The 19,215-nt window shown below is 58.8% G+C and overlaps 1 protein-coding gene across 2 annotated transcripts in view; it reads left to right on the top strand.

Moving 5' to 3' along the window:
* HSF1 (heat shock transcription factor 1) overlaps window positions 1–19,215 on the top strand; it is a 37,492-nt gene that overhangs the window by 7,670 nt on the left and 10,607 nt on the right. For both annotated transcript variants that reach the window (XM_084306758.1, XM_084306757.1), the window contains exons 4-7: window positions 1,307–1,431; window positions 15,076–15,151; window positions 15,399–15,460; window positions 16,708–16,804. In XM_084306758.1, coding sequence (XP_084162884.1) covers window positions 1,307–1,431; window positions 15,076–15,151; window positions 15,399–15,460; window positions 16,708–16,804 — 360 coding nt within the window. The remainder of the gene's footprint in view (window positions 1–1,306; window positions 1,432–15,075; window positions 15,152–15,398; window positions 15,461–16,707; window positions 16,805–19,215) is intronic.

Raw genomic sequence — 19,215 nt, 5'->3', positions numbered from 1 at the left:
ATTGCCTTATTTTCCCTTTTTTTTTTGTGGAAAAGTAGCATCTGCTTGTGTTTGGCTGGGCAGAGGCAGGTTTGCTGTGTCCCCTGGAGGGATGGAAGAACAATTGCACCTTTCAGGAAGAGGGAGACTGATTGCTAGTTAAGCTGCAATCCCTGCTTAAATGCTCCAGGGAATGTAAAACGTGTCCGTGCAGCTTAACGCCCAGACACGTGGAGAAGTGTTAGATGTGGTAGTGGAGGCAGGAAAAGGAAAGGTAAGGTGCCTGAGCTACTGCAAACGTGCTAACTGCTGGTGTCTCCCAAGCCCAGACCTCTGCCCTCTCCCTTTAAACTCACAGATGTGCTTTACAACTGCCCCAGTTCTTGAAATTCAAGCTGCTGGCCACACACTGGTGGCAATGGGTGGTACTGGGGTTCCAAAAATGCTTGGGGATGCCCCAGGGTAACCTGCTGGTCCTGAGCACGGGCTGGGAGACGTGGCTTAGTCAAACGTGGTTTAGTCACTCTTAGCCAAGTATTAATCAGAGCAGCGCGTGGAGAGCAGCTCGCTGCCTGCCTCTCCCAGGCTGCTCTCAAATAACTGGATGCCGTTTGCGCTGAGCCGTTCGGTTCCTCTCGTGAAACACGCCCGGGTGTCACGCCTCGGGAGTGTTTTATCAACAAGAAAATCATCTGCTCGGAATCTCCTCAGCTGCTTTAGTGCTTGTAGTGGAAATGATGAGGATGGCGAGCGACCGGCCGCGGGAGGAGGCTCGCCGCTCTGCCTGCAGGCCCCTGCTGCAGCCTGCTCCTCTGCCTTCTGCTCCTGCTTTGCTTTCACAAGCCAGCTAATGACTTCCTTAATTGCTGAGAGCAGCGTTCAGCTCACTGCACACAGCAGACTTCTGAAAGTGTGCGAGAAGGATGTCCACTGCCTGTCTGCAGCGCAAACACACCCATCTTTTAAGGGTTTGGATTGTTGTAGATAAGTCTTGGTCCATCAGCTCTCCAAAGGCTTGTTCTGAGCAAACAGCTCCTCCACAGGCCTTTGGTTTTACCTGAGCACAGCTTGTCTGATCCAAAAGGATGATGTTTTCAGGCTGCAACAGAATTTGATTTTGCAAATAACGATTTGTGTGCAGAAAGCTTTCACTGCAGATGGCCACTTCTCATCCCTCACCACAACGTACGTCAGTGTGAGCACGGCGATAGCTCTGGCGAGGGGAGGTGTTTAATGGGTGGGGAGATGGGATCAGGACCAACCTCGAGGCTTAAACAACTGTTTTGTAGGAAGAAAACCCCACTGACGTCTTCCTTTCCATCCCCAGGTATCCAGCATAAAGAACGAGGACATAAAGGTTCGGCAGGACAATGTAACCAAGCTGCTGACCGACATCCAGGTGATGAAGGGGAAGCAGGAGAGCATGGACTCCAAGCTGATAGCCATGAAGCAGTATGTATGTGGGGAGGGGATGGCAGGAGATGCAGGAGAATTTGCTCAGTGATTTCTGCCCTGAACGTGTGATTTTTAATCCCTCATCTGCTGGCAGGCTCCCTGCCACTGCTTGCGCTCTGTTCCTGGCCTTGGTTGTCTGGGGTGCAGCCTGGGCGTTAAAAGGCTTCCTGCTTAGAAAGCAGCAGGACGGGGGGTGGAGGGGCAGGACCTTTTGGGCACCATCAGAACCCGTTAGGGATTGCAGAGCTGCGATCCCAAACGCAGTGTAGGATCTGCTCTGCTCTGAGCTGTCAGCGGGAACGGCCGTGGAGACCCCAGAGCTTCCGTCCCTGCCACGGGGCTTTCGGTCTGAAATTTCAGGCAGTGCTCAGTGCTGGATTGTTCCCTCGTGCTCTGGTTTTCTGCCTTACCTTCTGCTGCACCGTGGTGCTGTAGTCCTTTGGGGTGATGTCTCGTGTCCCGTTCCTCCTCCAGGCTCGTGAGCTGTGCCCTGCACCCCGTTCAATTGGGGCTGGATGCGGCTCGCCCAGTGCTTGCTGTCGGGTTGGGGGCACAGTAAGTGGTGTCGGGGCAGTGCTGTGGCTGTTCCCGTGGTGGTGGTGCAGCAGTTTCGTGACCTCACTGAGGTTTGTCGTCTCCCCAAAATCTCCCGGGTGCCCAGCAGGAGCTGCAGCCCTCCTGGAGCAGGCTCTGGGGGTGATCTGCCAGGCGGGGGGCTCGCGCTGAGACTTCAGGTTTAGGCACTCGATGAAGCTAACGAGCACGGGGATGTGGGTGTCCGACTCCCTCCTGTACCCTCACAAATCCTGGTTTAGAGCTTTTTTTTTTTTTTTCTAATTTGCCTGTCTACAAAGTGGAGTGAATCATTCATCAATGAGTTTAATTTATGCCCAGCTGCTTCATCCCTGCCGTTGTTCCTGAGGAATCCTGTGCTGGGTGAAGCAGGAGGGCACGGTGGGGATCTCAGAGGGACAGTTGCAGTGCGAAAAGCACGGACTGTGGTTTTTGGAACACGCTGGAGAGAACCTGCTTCGTCTCCAGGGTCGTTCTAGATGATTCCTTTCATCTTCTGTTTGCCCCAGGTACGAGCAGCCAGCCTTACCTCTAGGCTGGGCTTCTCTTCAGGCTCTCTGCAAGGGCAGAGAGAGAAGTAGCTTGTCCTCCGAACGTGTTCCCAAATAGCAGCAGGTAAAACATTTGTGCACCGTTATCGATATTGCAGTTTTGGGGGTCTACGGACAGCAGAGGTGGCTGCTTCCATTTTCCCTTTGAGGTGAAAGGGAAAATGTCTTGTTAGCCATAAACGCCTTGTTAATTGTTGTAAATGTCTCTCGAGCAAAGAGATTCAGCCTTTCCTAGCATGGCGTTGAGTGAAAATCTCGTACGCAGCCAACCCTGGATAACCAAAACTCCACCTTCATAGAGCAAACTCAGCGGGCTTGGAGCCAGCTGCGCTCCTTTCCTAAAAACAAAAAGGAAATCTTCGTTAGCCACCCAGCACTCGTACAGCTTCTGTCAGATGGGCTGTCAGGGCTCTGCTGTAACCCGGCCGGCAGCTCAGCACCACGCAGCCCTTCGCTCAGCCTCCCCCTTCCCTCTCTGGGATGGGGGAGGGAAATGGGAAAGTGAAGCCCAGGTTGAGATAAAGACAGTTTAAAGACAGGAGGAAAATTAACTCTGTCCTGGCTGAAACCAGGGCATTCAGCACGCTTTGGGATGGTGCCTGTAACCCTGTGTGAGGATGAGCGCCTTCCTAATGCGCTGTAGGTCTCCAGGCTGCGTTCCAGCTGCTCCGCTGGCTCAGGTCAGAGCAAACATTAGCATTATTAATTACAAACGGCCTGTAAACCGCTAGGTGGAGTGCACACAGCAGGACTTGGAGCTCTGCTGCTCGCAGGGAGCTGGCAGCCCCTCTCTGAGCAGCGCGGCTTCCCCGCTCCTGGCAGGGGGGTGCTCACCCACCAAGTGCTAGAAGTATTTTGCACTTGTTCGAAAGCTTCTCAGGTGGCTGGGCTCCTGCAAGATGATCAGAAGGAAATGCTCTGGGTGAAGCTGTGACTTGTTGGTCCCTGGGCTGATACCCAGCGTGCCGGTGTGGTGCTGCTCCCATTTCCTCGGGAGCTTGTGATTAAAAATTCTCTTCCTGCTTCCTGGGCAATAATCCACCCCCTTCACTTCGGGCCAGCCCTTTTGGATCTGCAGCGTGCTTCGGAGCATCAGCTGCTTCTTGTCACCTCATGGCTGCCACTTATTTTCTTGACAAGGTTTTTTAAGTGTTCTCGAGGGTCTGATGGCTCACATGGTGTTGCCTCTCTGCAGCCCAATCATTTCAGCTGCTCCATCAGCACACAGCGTCAGCGCTCAGCCTCCTTTAGCACCTTCATTCCATGGCCCACATGAAATGCTGCTGCCTGGGGAGCTCCCTGCTGGCTGCAGTCCTGCAGGACTCCTACCCCAGCTGAGCCACGGGGCGAGCTGAGAGCTTGTTCACAAGGGAGCTGGTTGAGTAACGAGTGACCAGCAGAGCTCAGCCTTCAGCCCAGAGCAGGGCACTGGGTGCTGGTGTCACACCTCCATGAGCGATTCCAGCCTGGGAGCTGCAGCTTAAGCAGTTGTGGTGCTGTGACTGGGGGAAGGATAGCCCTCGGCTAGAAACAGGGGCTGTCTCAAGCAGAGAGGAGCATTTGAATGACCTGTGGAAGAACGTGGGTGATTGCTTCGCCACTGGAAAGGTGGGTTTAAGGTTCTCACTCTCAGCCACAGCTCTGGGACCTGAAGCAGGGATGAACACACGCAGGTCCCATGGTGTGCTTTACAGACAGACAGTTGGTGTTCTGGTTTGGGGGTTTGGGGCTTGAAAATCTGATTGCCACAAAGTTATGCTGTGGGACAATCTGAATGTCCGCTGCTCCTCCCCGTCCCCCTCGCAGGTCGGCTCATCCCACCTTACAGATTCTGAGCAGCCCCATTCCAGGACCCCCCCGCAGGGTCTGTCTGTCAGTCGGAGCAGGGTCGAGCACAGCAGCGAGGGGCCTGCCTGTGGCAGAGAGGAGCTGCAACCGCTTTGTGTTACCCCAGGCAGCCCCAGCAGTCCCCAGAGGGCTGAGGGTGCCTCGAACATAAAGCTGTGCGTAGTGCCTGAGCCACTCCGTTCCTAATCTCTTTCTTTTTTCCCGTCTAAGGGCACGTTTTGAGTGGGGGGTCTGCTCCAGCGAGCACCAGGTGTCCTTTATATCCAGCTGCTTTGTCGGCAGAAAGCAAGTTTACGATCGCAGCTTGTCTTCTGCCCAAGTAAGATCTTTGCAGCGTATTGAAAACGCACATGGGCTGGGGCTAGCAAAGGGAAAGCTGTTTTGAGGGGCTTTGGTTTAAATTGGATACCGTCCTTGGCACACCCGATGCAGTGCTCACGGAGAAGGCCGTTTTATTGCCCGGCTGTGAACAGCCCTTCCCAAATCTTCCCACGTTGACGGGCTTAGCTCACAAAGTCTGTCTGAGAGGCTAAGCACAGCTCCGCTGTCAAACACGAATAATTTGGGTGAGTCTCTAGCGCTGGCAGCAAGTAGATGGAAAGTAGATAAGCTGAACTTGGGCAGTGAGACTGTTTTTTTTTGTGTGTGTAAGCAGGACTGGGTTGTGCTCCCAGGCAGCTGAGGGTTTTCCAGCCAGGATATCGCTTCCCTGGGGTCTCACCTGGTTCCGTGCTCTCAGTTGGAAACAGGTTTGGGGGCGATGTGGTGGGCTTCTGCTTTTTGGCTCTCTCCTGGCGGATGCAAGTCCTTTGTCTTCTTCCAGGTCTTTTATGGGCCTCTGGAGATTTAAAACAACAACCACAGAGCTGTGCAAAACGTACGAGAAAGGCAAGCTACAGGTGACACAAACGTCTGAGGTGGCTGTGAGCTTTGGGGAAGGGCTTAGGATTTTTCATGACCTCGTGCCCGTCTGCCTCGTGGAGTTACGGGCTGATTTCATCGTGGCTCCTTCATCCTAGTTACCGCACGGAGCAAGATGTGCAAAGAGAGCAGATCTCAGCCCGAGGAGCAGACAGCCTGCGGCTCCCTCACCCCTTGCTGAAGCACAGAGTCCCCTTCGTTCTGGCGCAGGAGCATCCTGTGGTCATGCTCCTCTGCTGCCCTCCCCGGCTCTTCCAGAGGGTTAACCATTTTCCAGAGAACGCCGCTTTCCTTGCTGATGCCTTTCTCCTGCGTGTTCCGAAGTGAAATTTATTGGAGCATAATGAAGACACCCCCTCCGGGCATTTCTGGGTGGATGGAGTAAGGCACGGTGAGGTCTCTGTCACGCAGCTTGTTGTAAAACATCCTTTTTGTTTGTTCTCAAACATCCTCTCCGTTTCCCTGCTCCCTAAATCCTGGTGTCTCACGCAAGCGTGCCACAGGAGGGATTCTTCCAAGGTGCCACCGCGTGACATCGCACGGACACCTCGGGGACTGCAGCTCTTCTGCTCCCCCGGCCAGCACGAGGAATTCCGGGTTATTTAACATCTTCCCTGAGCTACTCGTGCCTCGGGCAGGGCTGGTTTCCCTTTGCAGCACCCCCGGCAGTCCCGTAGCAGTGGCACAGCTTGGCCAGGGTGGTTGTGAGCGGGCTGCCTGCAGCGAATGGTCCCGCTGCGAAGCGCTGCTGCGTCGGCTTTCACGCTTCGTTTACCAGCAGCTTTTTCTCACGTGAGAATTTCTGATGGGGGAAGCGTTACTCTCGGCGTCTTTCCTGTTTCTCAGTGCTTTCACCTTTCAGCATTTCAAGGTTTGGAGAGCCACGGGGGGCCAGCTCGGGAGAAATGACCGGAGGCCCGGCTCCAGCGGCGCGGGGGAAGGCGTCCGCTCGAGCTCTGCCCTCGGTCGGGGAGGCAGTTGTCGTCCCGAGGCGTCGGCAGGCGAGCAGTGGTTATTAATTACACTCAAATTTGAGCAGGTTACTGACCTGGAATTTCTGCAGTTGCTTTTGGCTTCTGTTCTGCTTTCTTAGCTTCTGAAGCTGCGACTCGTGTAAGCCAAATGTTTCCTTCTGGGCTTTTAAAGGCAGAGCCGTGGAGGTTCCGTACTGACGGCTGCAGTTGGGGCTGGCTCTCGCCGTGCCACGCGTGCTGCGCCCAGCTCCTGCCCGAGCTCCTCATCTCCTGCAGCTCTGCTGGGGATTTCCAGCGTGGAAAGACCCTCGGGCATCATTTTATAGGTGTGTGGCTGCGCTAGGGCTGCGCGGTGCCACCGCGGTGTTACCCTGAAGTGCCGCAGCAATCGCCAGCGTTGATGCAGAGCGAAGCGAGCCTGATGGCGCACTGCACGGGGAGGGTGGCGAGGCCAAGGCAGCATCCCGAGCAGGGACAATGTCACCGTCCCCCAAAATTCTCGTTCCCAGACTCTGCTTTGATGGGAGGAAGGAGCAGAGCCCTGCGGGGCGCAGCACCCACCCCTCGCGGGCAGGACGGCGAGGCGGGCAGGGCAGCGCGCCCCTTCCTGCTGGTTCCTCGGCTCAGCTCGAGTCCCGGGGGAGCCGGAGCGTATCCGTAAGTTTAATCTTAACCAGATTGTTGAGAGCAGCGAGCGAGCCGTGGTGTCTGCACCTGTTTTTATCGCTTCTCTCCACGGCTCCCTCCGGGACCGCGTTGGCGTTGGCTCGGCGCGCGGAGCTGTGCCGCGGGACGCTGAGCGCACTTCCTCCCGCCCGGGCTCTGCTTACAAGGCCCCGCCGCTTTTACAAGGCCCCAGTTGCTAACAGAATTTAAAAGTTGAAATTTCTCTGGGTGAAAATAAATCCGAACAGACGCGAGGACTTGGCCTTTCGCGGCGTAATTCCTCTTCACCAGAATTAGTTTACCGTATGCAAGCCCCCCGTAAATCATGGCAAATAATTTTGACCCGTGTAACTTTCTTTATGGTTTCAGGGTTCCAAAAGCAACATATATATTATCGTTTGACACTGACCTGAGGGGATAGAGCCTGCATTAGAACATTTGTTGAAAAGATTGAATCCATCGGTGCTAGGTGAGAGAAAAGCTGAGCTAGGACATAACGAAGCCAACGAGGTGATAGCCAAGTTTAGTCACCGTGCCTCATTAATGGAAGCCCTCCCACCTTCGGGGACCGAGGCGCTCCGGTTAAAAGCTGCTTGGAAATCATCTGGGAGATGAGTAACTGCGTGGTGCTCCCCAGCCTTGCAGCCCCTCTTCTCTCTTCACCTCCCCTCGGCAGCTCCGGGAGCGCGGCGGCGTTGTTCCGCCTCTCTGCTGCAACTGGCGCGGAAAGCGTGGGGCCCAGGCTGCACAGCGAGGACGTGAAACCCGTGAGGAGATCTTTTGTGAAATCACTGGCCAGATATTTTCAGCGTTTTACACCCCGCTTTATGAGCCCGCAAGACCTCGTGCGCCGCGCGCGCTCGGTGCGAGGGGAGCTGGGGTGTCCGTGCTGCTCGGCGGTGCCTGTGCTGCTGCTCGCTCTGCCCTTCGTGCTCGAACCAAATTTAGGCTTTTGTGTGCTCTGCACGTGAGCCTGTTTATGTCAAAGGGGCTCTGGAGGCACCAGGGGTGTGTGCTGGGGTCAGGATGGGATAAAGGAGCTTCTCGTCCCCGGGGGGAAGGAGCTTTGCTCTCCTCTTTTCTTTTTCGGGGAGAAGAGGTGTTAGGATGGTTGCGGCGCTCTTACTGAGCACCTGCATGGGGCGGCTTCGTGGGGGCTCCACTTCTCAGCCCGCTGGTACCCGTCCGGAAACAACAATTCACGATTTTACTTTGCTGCTGAATTCCCTTTTAAAAATACGTCAGAATGCAGCACGGAGTTGAGTCACGGCACCCTCCTGGTTCAGGTTTGGAAGTGAGACGTCACTGTCAAGGCGCGGGCTCCTGGAAGAGCTGCGGGAACCCTGGAAGCCTGGCAGTGCCTTGGTTTGGGGCATTTTGTGCCGCAGGGGCTCCCCGTGCTGAAGGAGCTGGCACTGGGGGACGCTTGGGCTCGAAGCATTCAAAACGGAGGGGCTGGAGCTTTTGTAGCGGCAGCAAAACGAGACCCTGGAACTGGGTTACCCCCCAGCCCCATTTTATGGAAGGAGAGCTGCGTGGGCATAAACCAGATTTCCCCCAGAGCCAAAAAGGGGACCTGCGTGCACGGACCTGGCCACTTCCCACCTTCGCTGCAGGGAAAAGGGGCTGGATCCTGCAGCAGCTTTCACCTGCACTAATTGCAAGCGTGCTTTTCTTCTTTTTTTGTCTAACGGCGTGGATTTTGTTGGCTCTCCCAGCCCTGTGCGGGGCTGTGGGCCGTGCTTTTATGTCCTCTAAACGGGACAGTCGGAGCGGGGTGCTTTGTGGGCTCCCCGTGCGCTCCCGGGGGACCTGCGCTGGCTCCGAGTCAACCATCAGCTTGATCTGAAAGCTGCTTTGATGGCCCGCGATGCCGAGCACAACGTGGGATCTGTGTGTTTTATCTGCGCTGCTGCTTTTTACGAGCTTAGTCACTGCTTGAGATCATCTGAAGTCAATTTTATTGGTCATTCCAAACCACGGCTTCAAGACCTGTGGAGTACTCGTTTTTCAGCGCACTGATCTAAAGCTGAAATTAATTACCAGCACGGGCTGGGATGCTGATGGTGAAATAACTCGGCCCAAGCATCTCCTAACCCTGCCTGTGGTGCAGGCAGCCTCAGGCAGGTCCTGGTGTGCTGCCCGCAGGGACGTCTGCCTCCTCGCCGTGGGCTCCGGTGCCTGCTCGGCACCTGCAGGCACCTCCTGGCCGCGGAGACCCGGCGTCCTCCGTGTCCTTCTTGCTGCTTGTCCTGTCCTCCACGCCTCGCCCTCACCGGTTTGCTTTTCTGGAGTGCCCCCAGGAGCTGTTTGGAGACTTGTGGTGCTTCTGGCCGTGCCGGGAGGCCAGGAGGAGGAGGAGGAGGAGGTTACTTCGCAGTTCAGCATCCTTCACTCCAGCAGCAGTGCGCTGCCTGCTTTTCTCTTGAGCCTCTGCTTTTCAGGAGATGGGCAGAGCACAGTTAAAAATCTCATTCTGTTTTCTGTGTTCTCACTCAGTCCGAGAGCCACTGGCTGTTTAAAGGGGATGTGGAGAGGCCCCAGGCACAGGCTGAGTTCAGGCATCTCGTCTGTATCGACCCAGAAGGGTGGGCTCTCCCCTCGTGCCACCTGGATAACGTCACATTCAGATTTTATTTTAAAAGGGGAGCTGATCTGGGACGACATCCACCTCCGTGAGACCCCAGGGTTGGTGAGCAAGTCACCATTATTGGGAAACCGTTCATGCTGAAAGCATCTTTGTCACCCTTCTGGAGAAGTGCCCTGGTTTCTGCAGCCCTGGAGAACCGAGGCGTTGGGCTGAGCAGAACAGCTTCACCGTGCTTTGTGGCTGAGCACAGCCCTGCTCTGCTGGCATCGTGTCGTGGTTGGTTCTGGAGGCTCTGGAGGAGGTGTCCCAGTGGGACCAGTTCTTCTCCAAGCCCTTTGGGCACTGTGGGTCAGCTGTGCTGGGTCTGTCCCCTCCCAGCTCCTGCTGCACCCCCAGCCTGCCCGCTGGCAGGACAAGGTGAAGCTGAAACGCCCTTGGCTTGGTGTAAGCGCTGCCCTGCAACAATTAAATATCAGCGTGTTCTCAGCACTCTGCTCATCCTAAATCCCAAACGCAGCACCCTACCAGCTACGAGGAGGAAAATTAACTCTGTCCTGGCGGTTCTACAGCATGGATGAATTCCGAGTGTGAAGTAGGTAGGAGAATTAGAGATCTGCTTGTTGATCTGCTTTTAGCTTAAATCCATTCCCCTTCTCCTATCATCATCCACATGAGTAAAGAGTCCTTCTCCATCCTTTTTAGAAGCCCCCTTTACGTACCGAAAGGTCTCAAGGAAGTCTCCCCAAAGCCTTCTCCAGGCTGAACACCCCCAGCTCTCTCAGCCTTTCTTCCTAAAGAGCTGCTGCAGCCTCTGATCATCTCTGAGACCCTCTGGACCTGCTCTGACAGCCCCACATCCTTGTGCTGGGACCCCAAACCCGGACACAGGGAGGGCAGAGCAGAGGGGCACAATCCCCTCACCCCCCTGGTGGTGCAGCCCAGGGCATTGTGGCTTGCTGCAGGCGCTGTGGGTATCAGCAGAGTGAGAGAGGGTGAACAAGTAAGGATCAAAACCAGGGATATTGTTTTTTGGGGCAGGTCAGGCTGCCTTTCTTCAGGTCATGCTCTCTCCTTATGCTGAGAAGTGACAAAAATCTGCTTTGTGCTTGGTGCCAGGGCGCTGACCTCAGCCAGGACCTCATGTGGCTCGGGGCTCAGCCACATCTCAGAGCCCGCTCCTGCATCTAGGTGCTTTCTGCAGTTGGAAGCTGGATGTTTTTCGGGCACTGCTATCACCTCTCCTCGCTGCCTGGGTACCGTGGGCTTGGGCAAACCGGGGCTGCTGTCGCTGCCTGCGTCTGCTGTGCTCCGTCGGCGCCTGCAGCCTGCGGAGGCCAAGTGCTGCCTGCTCCTGGAAGCTCGCTGCGATGATAAAAAGGCCGGAGCAGCAGTGCTGATAGGCTTTTGACAGATGCGTGTGCTTTGCATCCTTGTTTAGTCAGCAGAATGCAGATGATCTCCGCTGGTCGGGGCGGTCATTAACAGCGCGCCTCTCTCAGCTGCTTCCAGACGGGCGCGCGAGCCATGTGCAGGCGCAGAGGTGGTACCTGCTGGAGACGAAGATTGATCGTACCACGGCCAGGACTGGAAATAGCTTTTCAGCCCGGTAGCTGATTTAGTGCGAGCTGAGAACCAGCTGCTTCCTGCCCCCGGACAGCTGGCACCGTGAGCACTGCGGCTCCGCTCAGCGCCTCCTCCTGCGTGGCCGGGTCCCTGGTGCGATGCTGACCCTGCCCCAAGCCCCAGAGCCCCTTCCTCATGTGCTGCAGCCCTCGTAGAGGCAGCACCGTGAGGCATCGGGACTGCTGTTGCGTGAATGTTGGGGTCTGGTGGCTCACATGTTGGTCCCAGTGCATTGGTTTGGACGTTGGTTTGGGCAAAGAGGGTGCCAAGATGGGAAGGGCTCGAGCTGGGACTCAACAGCGAGCAGAAATTACCTGGGGATGGAGCAAGGGCTCAAAACCAGCCGGGTGTGGAACCAAAGTGCTGCCTGCTCCGCTCCTGCCGAGGCTGCGGGCACAGGGCAGGAGTGGAGAGGAGCGAGGTGGGGAGAGAAGCAAGGCAGGGGGAGAGGAGCGGGGTGGGCGCTGCTGGAGCACCCGGCAGCCGCCCCGTGGTGGTTTGGGGCAGCCCGAGGTGGCAGCGCCGCCCTCGTAAGGCTCCCCGGTGGATTTGTTTTTCTTGTGTGACTTTGTCCCGCGACCCCCCGGGATCCGGGCGGCGGAGTTCTGCATCTCAATCACAGGGTGCCTGGGGAGCCGCCGCCTTTTGTTCGCTCTGAATCTGCCAGCTGCTGACTTCAGCTGATACCTCCAGCCTGCAGCCAGCAGGGAGAGGAGCAGTTGCTGCCTCTTTGCCTTCGCTTTGTGTGTTGGCTCCGCTGCGGCTGGGCCGCTGGCTGCTCGCACAGAACCACTTATCTGCAGCGCCAGCAGCTCGGGGCTGCCCTCTCGGTGCAAGGCTTTGCTCTCCCTCGTTTCCACCACCACAGCTAGCCCAAAACTGGGGCTGGGGTCGGCAGGGGCTGCTGCAGCTCCTCTGCTCCAGCCCCACTGCGAGTTCTGGGCTTGCTGCCCTCCATCCATCCCCACACGGGAGCCGTAGCAGCCCCGGGGCAGGGCTCAGCAGCGCGTGGGACCGTGAGGATGTGGGGCCAGCACCGTGAGGATGTGGGGCTGGCACCGTGCTGCTGGAGGAGGGAGGAGAGAAGGAGGGAAAGAGGGTTGTGTCTGTCTGTGAGAGGTCGCTGGGGTACGTTTGGGTTGGCAAAGTCTGAAATTTGGGTGAGGCCGTGGCACCCATCACCCTGATCTTTGCTCCGGACCTGTCGCGTGCTCCCGGCATCGCCGGGCCCTTCAGATCCTGCTCGGTTTGCTCAGTCCCAGCCCAGCTGTTTTCTGTGCACCGTTGCCTGAAACGCTGGAACGGGGCCGCACTGCCTGATGAAGGAATCCACAGCTTGCTGCAACACCACCTCTAAACCCCATGGTGTGAGATGGAAACTGGGAACAGCGCTGGGTGCAGAACCGCTCCGCTACGAGCTCCGTGCCCACCGCGTGTGCTCACATACGGTCACAGGCACATGCTGAGGTTGAAAGCTGTGTGTTAGGGTGAGTTCCTTGGGTTCAGACCTCCCAAACAGGAGAGGTACGAACTGGAACAAAGTTTTTTCCACGCCTGCTGTCGGTGAGCGCACTGGTGGCCGCGGGCTCCTCGCCGCAGCTGGGCGCTGGAGCTCGCCCTCGGGCAGAGGAGGGCGGATTAAAAATTCCTCCGGTAATTACCTGCTCCCAGGAGCTGGCTTTTGAGAGAAAGGCCAGGTAGGAACAGCCCTGATGAGGGTGGGAACCTGCAGGACGATGGCATCGCCTTGAAATCACAAAGCAGCGGGTAGCAAACAATCATTTATTTCAGGCAGCCTCGCTGGGAACGCCGGTGCGGCTCCACCGGGGAGTATTTTATCTGGAGGGCGGGTGACAGCCCCGCTCCTGAGCCTGCTAATTAACGCTGCTCTGAAGGCTGCTCCTGAGGGCCTGGCTCCGTGTGGTGATAAACGAGCGGCTCTCCTGGCCGGGGGAGATAACGGGGGCGGCACGGGGGGGCCGCGAGCAGCTGATGCACGAGGTGACCTCTTCCCGCACCCTCCTGCGATGCCGCGATAACGGCGCTGCTCCCGCTGCAGCCCAGCCGCCGGGGCCGGCCGAGGGTCCCGGGGGGGAGCTGGGGGGTTTTTTGGGGAGTTTTGGGGGGGCCACGTGTCCCCCGGGAGCAGCGGTTTAAGAGCAGCAGGTGCGGAGCGGGGCCGGCTGCCGCCGCGCCGTGAAATATTGCCGGGGCCCGGCGCTCCGCGGAGCTTTAATAACTCCCGAAATGAAACGTTTGAAACCGGCCCTTGTAAACTCCTCGCCGGCGTTTAATTGCCTCGTAAAACAGCGTGCTAAAGAAAGTATTAAAGCCTTCGCTGCTGCTTAACCCTTCCCGCCGCCTGCTTTCTCCGCGGGGCCGCGTCTCCTCCCCGAGGCCGGCCCCGCTGGGTGCGCGGCCACCCCCCCAAAGTCCCTGGGCGGTTTGGGGTGTTCAGGTGGCCTGCGCCGGGGCGAGCCGGGCTAATTTACGGCGCGAGGCCCCGCGGGGCACGGAGCAGCAGCCTTCCTCCCCGGCCCTAATTGGCGGCCGGCGCGCGGGGAGCGGGGCCGCAGCTGAGCTGAGCGGCAGCTGCGCCCTCGGCACGGCGGCTGCTCCCCGGCACGCGGCCCTCGCGCGCACCCAGGCTGTCACCGTGCTGCCCCGAGCACCCCAAAAGCACCGAGTGCCCCAAAAGCACCGAGTGCCCCAAAAACACCAAGTGCCCCAAAAGCACCGAGTGCCCCACAAGCTCTGAGCACCCCGAAAGGGGCCGAGGCACTGGCCCAGGCACCCCTCTGGGCATCACCGCCCCTGGGGGTAGAATTTCTGCCTTATTTCTCACCTCCCCTGCCCCCTGTGAGTTTGTCATCCCCCCATCCTGTCCCCACAGCCCCACAAAGGGCCCCCCTGGCTCTCCTGCAGCCCCCTTGGGCACAGGCAGCCCGTCGGGAGGTGCCCCCGGAGCCTTCTCCAGCCCATGCCCAGCACCCCCAGCCCTCAGCCGGCCCCACGGCGAAGCTGCTCCAGCCCTGGGCATCTTTGTGGCCACCCCTGACCTCAGGAGAGTTTCCCCATTCTGAGTTTTGCCCTCCCCATTGTTGGGCAAACGGGGCCTGACCCGTTCCCAGGTGGGCTTCTGCCGGTGGCCACCCTGTGCTGGTGCCCTGTGGACCCCAGGGGACACCTGATCTGGGCTGGGGCTGCACCGCGGAGCCCTGCCGAGGTGAAAGCTTGTGAGGAATCCCTGAAAGGGCTCCACGCACAGGGCTGGCTCTCTCGGAGTCCTTGGCTGTATGGGGAGCGCAGCACCGCGGCCCCACAAACACACGGCTTAAACCACGGCTCCGTGGGTCGGGAGCTTCAGGAACAAGAGGAAATAACGCAGGTTTATTGCTGAGTTCTGCACTACTTCTTGTGTTCGCAGCACGCACAAAGCCAGTCCTTGCTGTTCTCATTTACCTGCCTAGAAAGCTCAAAAAAACATTTGGAGCTGGGGGGTTGCTGGTGGAAACCGGAGGGGCGCAGCTCCGCTGGGCAGCCCGGTGCCATCCGGGGCCTCGGTGGCTTCCCGTTTACACCTCTGGAGGAGCTGGATCCGAATCGTGCCCACCCCACACCCCTGGGCCACATCAGGGCGCGGAGCTGCCCCCCCAGCCCTTCCCGCAGGGCCCCGTGTCCCTGCCCGTGTGTGCGAGGCTGCTCCCGGGCTGGGATCGCGGCGGAGCAGAGTTAATGAGCAACATTTCACCCGCGGCCCCGCGAGGCTGGAAATGAGCCCGCGTCTGGAGGCGGCGGCAGATCCCCTGCTGCAGGTTTCCGGCTCACCCCGGGCTTTATTCGCCCTGCCTGCCTGGCCGCGTTTGTTCTCAGCTGGCCTTTTCTTCTCTTGCAGCGAGAACGAGGCGCTGTGGAGGGAGGTAGCCAGCTTGAGGCAGAAGCACGCGCAGCAGCAGAAAGTTGTCAATAAGGTAAGCCCCAGCTCACGGCTCGCTGCAGGGCGGCGGTGTTTGTTCTGCTTCAGAGCAATTTTGGCTGCTGCGTTTCCTTGTGATGCCCTGAGATTCTGGAAGGCCACTGGCTGCCACGTCCTGTGCCCCCCCAGCCTTCTTTCCCCTCCGTGCTCTGAGCCGAGGGGTCCCGGGAGCCGCTGGCGCCCGTGGGTTAATCCGTGTCACAGCACGCACCCTAACGGGTTTCCTTTTTTTCTCCTCACAGCTTATCCAGTTTTTGATTTCATTGGTGCAATCCAACCGTATTCTTGGGGTGAAGAGGAAGATGTAAGTCTGCATTTCTACATCCAGATAAAGATTCCCTGTCTGAGAATAAAGAGAGGATCAGCAGAGTGGGTCCCCCAGATCTCTGCCTTCTGTAGCAGCCTTGCCAGTGGGGTAGGACTGGACAGCGGTCATTGGGATCATGTGAGCCTCAAGTTCTTGCTCCGGCCAGAACCAGCTAACACTGCCATGCGACTGACGCCAGGAAGGGTTTGCGAGCCAGGCCACATCAGCCCATGCAGAACACACTTTGTCCCCAACCCCTGCCCTCTGTGAAAGGGCAGCACGCACAGCGGTGCCTTGGCACTGCCACGGCGTTCTGGGCCTTACCCCACAGGGCCACCAGGGCCAGCCTCCTGCTGTCAGAGGCTGCTGACATCTCCACAAAGTAATCAAGCCCGTCCTCAGACGTGCCGTGGATTATTCTGCCCCTCGCTAGTTGCACTGGAGGCCTGTCCAGCACTGAAGTGCCCCAAGAGGTTGAGAACATTGCTGGGTTGGTTGCTCTGGGCCAGGCAGTCGTTACGGGTTTTGTCCCAGGATCACAATTTCACCCCAGCAGCACAGCTTCGTCCTAAGAGCTTTTAGAGATGCTTCTCCCGTTGGCTCTCCTCCGACACCACCACAACAGCCCCATTTGGTCCCGTCCCGTGGACGGGCTCCTCACCCACCTCCTCACCCACCTGGTGTCCCATAGGAAGGGGCAGGCCCCCCGTGCTGCCCCTGCCCCTGGCCCCGAGCTGCCCGGCTGGCTGCGGGGCTGCCCCTTTGTGTGCGAGCGGTGCCCAGCCCCGCCATATGGCAGGCACCGCCGCAGCAGGCTCGATTGTTATTAATGAAGGTAGTGCCTCGTCCTGCCATCCTGTCCGAGACGTGCCCCAATGATTTATCCCGTACGGGGAGCGTCTCTCCGCAGCGCTCGGGTACAGAACGGGGCCGCAGCGGTGCTCGTGCCGCAGCTGAGCGCCAGAAACCCCGCAGAGGAGGGGACCGAGGGCTTCACGGGGGCTCTCCGAGCCCTGAGGCTTTGCATTTCTGCTCCACAGGCTTGCAAAGCCAGCCGAGGGGCTGCCCGTGGGGGCTGGCTGCGTGTCGCTGGGCCTCCTGCCCAGAGCTGGCCACCCCAGGGTGCCCAGACCCCGCGGGGTGCACATCGTGGGGCTGGGGGTGGGCTGGGCTGGGGCCGGGTGGTGCTGGAGGCTGGGGCTGGCAGCGCGGTGACCCCTGTGGTGTTTGGGATTCTTTTGCAGCCCCCTGATGTTGAACGACAGCAGTTCAGCACATTCCATGCCGAAATACAGTCGCCAGTACTCCCTGGAGCACGTCCACGGCTCGTCCCCGTACGCAGTAAGTGCACCGCGCGCCCGGGACGGGGACGTGGGGACACGGCTTCCCGGGGAGGTCTCACCCGTGCACCGCGTCTGCTCGTGGGCGCTCTGCTTCGTGCAGCACGGCACCTCCACGGGGCTCTGATCTGCCCCAGCTAGCAGGGAGCGAGCCGCCAGCTCGGTTGGGAAGACCCACCCGGATCTGCCAGCCCCACTGCCTCACCCCTCAGGGCTCAGCAGGGGTTTGAGCATTTTGTTAAGGTTGTTACCCAAATGCCAACGGGCACGGGGCATCAACCCCTGTGCTCAGAACCTGCTGCCTCTCGTGAGGGGCCACGCGTTTGGTCGCAGACCCAGCAAGGGTTGTCTGAATTGGACCAGCAGCCGAGGGGGGTTTCAGGGCAGCATCGCTCAGCTGACGTCTGCTGGCTCGGGCTTTGCTTTGGTCTGTCACAAAATGCACCCGATGTCAGCCGGCCCTTGCTGAGCAATTGCTGCTATTGGCTAATTAACGTGGCCGTGTGCAATTAGCGGTACTCCCTGCAAGCAGCCTGCTGCCAGACAGGGTGGGAGCCAGGCAGGGACAGCAGCAGCAGCAGCAGCAGGGTCCCCGTGACCAGAGCTGAGCTGTGACCCGGGGGGCGAGGTGGGGGACACCAAACAAAGCCAGGCAGCCCTCGCAGGAACAGCACCCATCAAAGCAGAGCTGTGTGGCACCCCGTCACACAGAGGGTGTTGCTCCAGCCCTGGCCATGCTGCAGTGGCTGAAGGGCACCCAGCCCCAGCAGCACGCAGCCTCGGGGGGCACGGCGACGTGGCTGCACAGCAGGAGTCTGTCTGCGTGCTCTGGGCTGCCCTGCAAACTGCTGCTGGACCCCGGTGAGCCCCGAGGTGTTGGCTTTGCTCTCCCATCATCCGTGCAGCTTTCGGGGTGCTGCTCCTCTCCCACACCCCTCAGAGCTGGCCCCGAGTCCTCGCTGGGACGAGCTGCGGGCTTCTCGCTCCTGGCCTGCTGGAGGGAGGTGGGTCGACGGGGCTGGCGTTTCCCTCGGACCTGGCAGCTGCAGCGTGCCTGCAGCAAACCCTGCCGTGACGCTGCACAAAGCCTGACACTGCACAAACCCTGCCGTGACACTGCACAAACCTTGCCGTGACGCTGTGCAGACCCTGGCACCACACAGACCCTGCTATGACACTGCACAAACCCTGCCATGATGCTGCACAAACCCTGACACTGCACAAAACCTGCCGTGACACTGCACAAAGCCTGGCACCACACAGACCTTGCTGTGACTTTGAACAAACCCTGACACTGCACAAACCCTGCTGTGACACCACACAGACCCTGGCACCCCACAGACCCTGCTGTGACACCACACAGACCCTGTTGTGATACCTTACAGACCCTGGCACCCCACAGACCCTGCCACAATGCCACAGGAGCGCTGCCACGACGCGGTGCGAACCCTGCTGCGATGCCATGCAGTGCCGTGGATGCAGGAGCTGCCCTGCCTCTTGCTGGTGTTTGCTCACTGTTTGCTTTTCACCACCTCTGGCCTGTGCTGGTCCCTTCCATCCCGTCTCAACGTGGGTGTTTTCACGTTACTCATCTCCTAGCGCCACCCAGGTTCGGGGCTCTCTTCCCATCTGCCCCCTGCATGGGAAGCAGCTGCCGTTCCTTTTCCAAGGCTTTTTCCAAGAACCTCCTTTTCGAGGTTCTTCACACTGAATTTCTGGCAGGGCTGCGGTTCAGGAGCGAGGCTTTACAGCAGGGAGAGCGGCCGGGTGCCCTCACAGGCTGCTTGCAGCAAAATAAAGGCTGTCCCTGCTTCCAGGGGCAGCGCATTCAGACCACCAGCTCCCGACACGCAGCGCCCTGCTGTGCCCGGCTGATCCGATCAGCTTTTTAGCCGAGACCCAAAATATCAAAATATCTCAGCCCCCTTAAAGAGCTCTCCTGCTGCCAGACCACCCCGTGCGAGGGCTCTGTTCCCCTTCCAGCTCCCGTCCAGCGCTGTGAGCTCAGCTTTAGAAGTGCCTTCGTTCCCCCCGCGCGCCGAGCATTGCGCAGAGCCTCTGGGAGCTCCTCCAGGTATCTCAGGGCTCTGCTCGTTATGAGAAACCCATGTGGCCGGCTCCTCGCAGCCCCAAGTGTTCGTGGCTTCCAGCTCAGGGGCGAGGAGCGATGGCTGGGCGGTTTGTCAGAGCCGTCTGCCAGCACGAGCACGGGATGCTGACGCTGCCACGGCCCCGATTTGAGTGGAAATTGCAGAGTGGTTTTGCACCAGGACGTCTGGCGTGGGTGGCCTGGTGCTGTGCCACTCGTGGGACCCGACCCCGGGCCCCCAGCCAGCGGGGAATCTTGTGTTCCTCACACCTTGAATTTCGTTCATCTCTAGGTCCTGAGAACTTCGGCTTTCCTTTGAGCAT

This window comes from Netta rufina, assembly GCF_964035555.1.
Source record: "Netta rufina genome assembly, chromosome: 2".
Taxonomy (NCBI): Eukaryota; Metazoa; Chordata; class Aves; order Anseriformes; family Anatidae; genus Netta; species Netta rufina.
The sequence above is the reverse complement of the archived record's forward strand: the minus strand, read 5'-3'. Positions and strand labels throughout refer to the sequence as shown.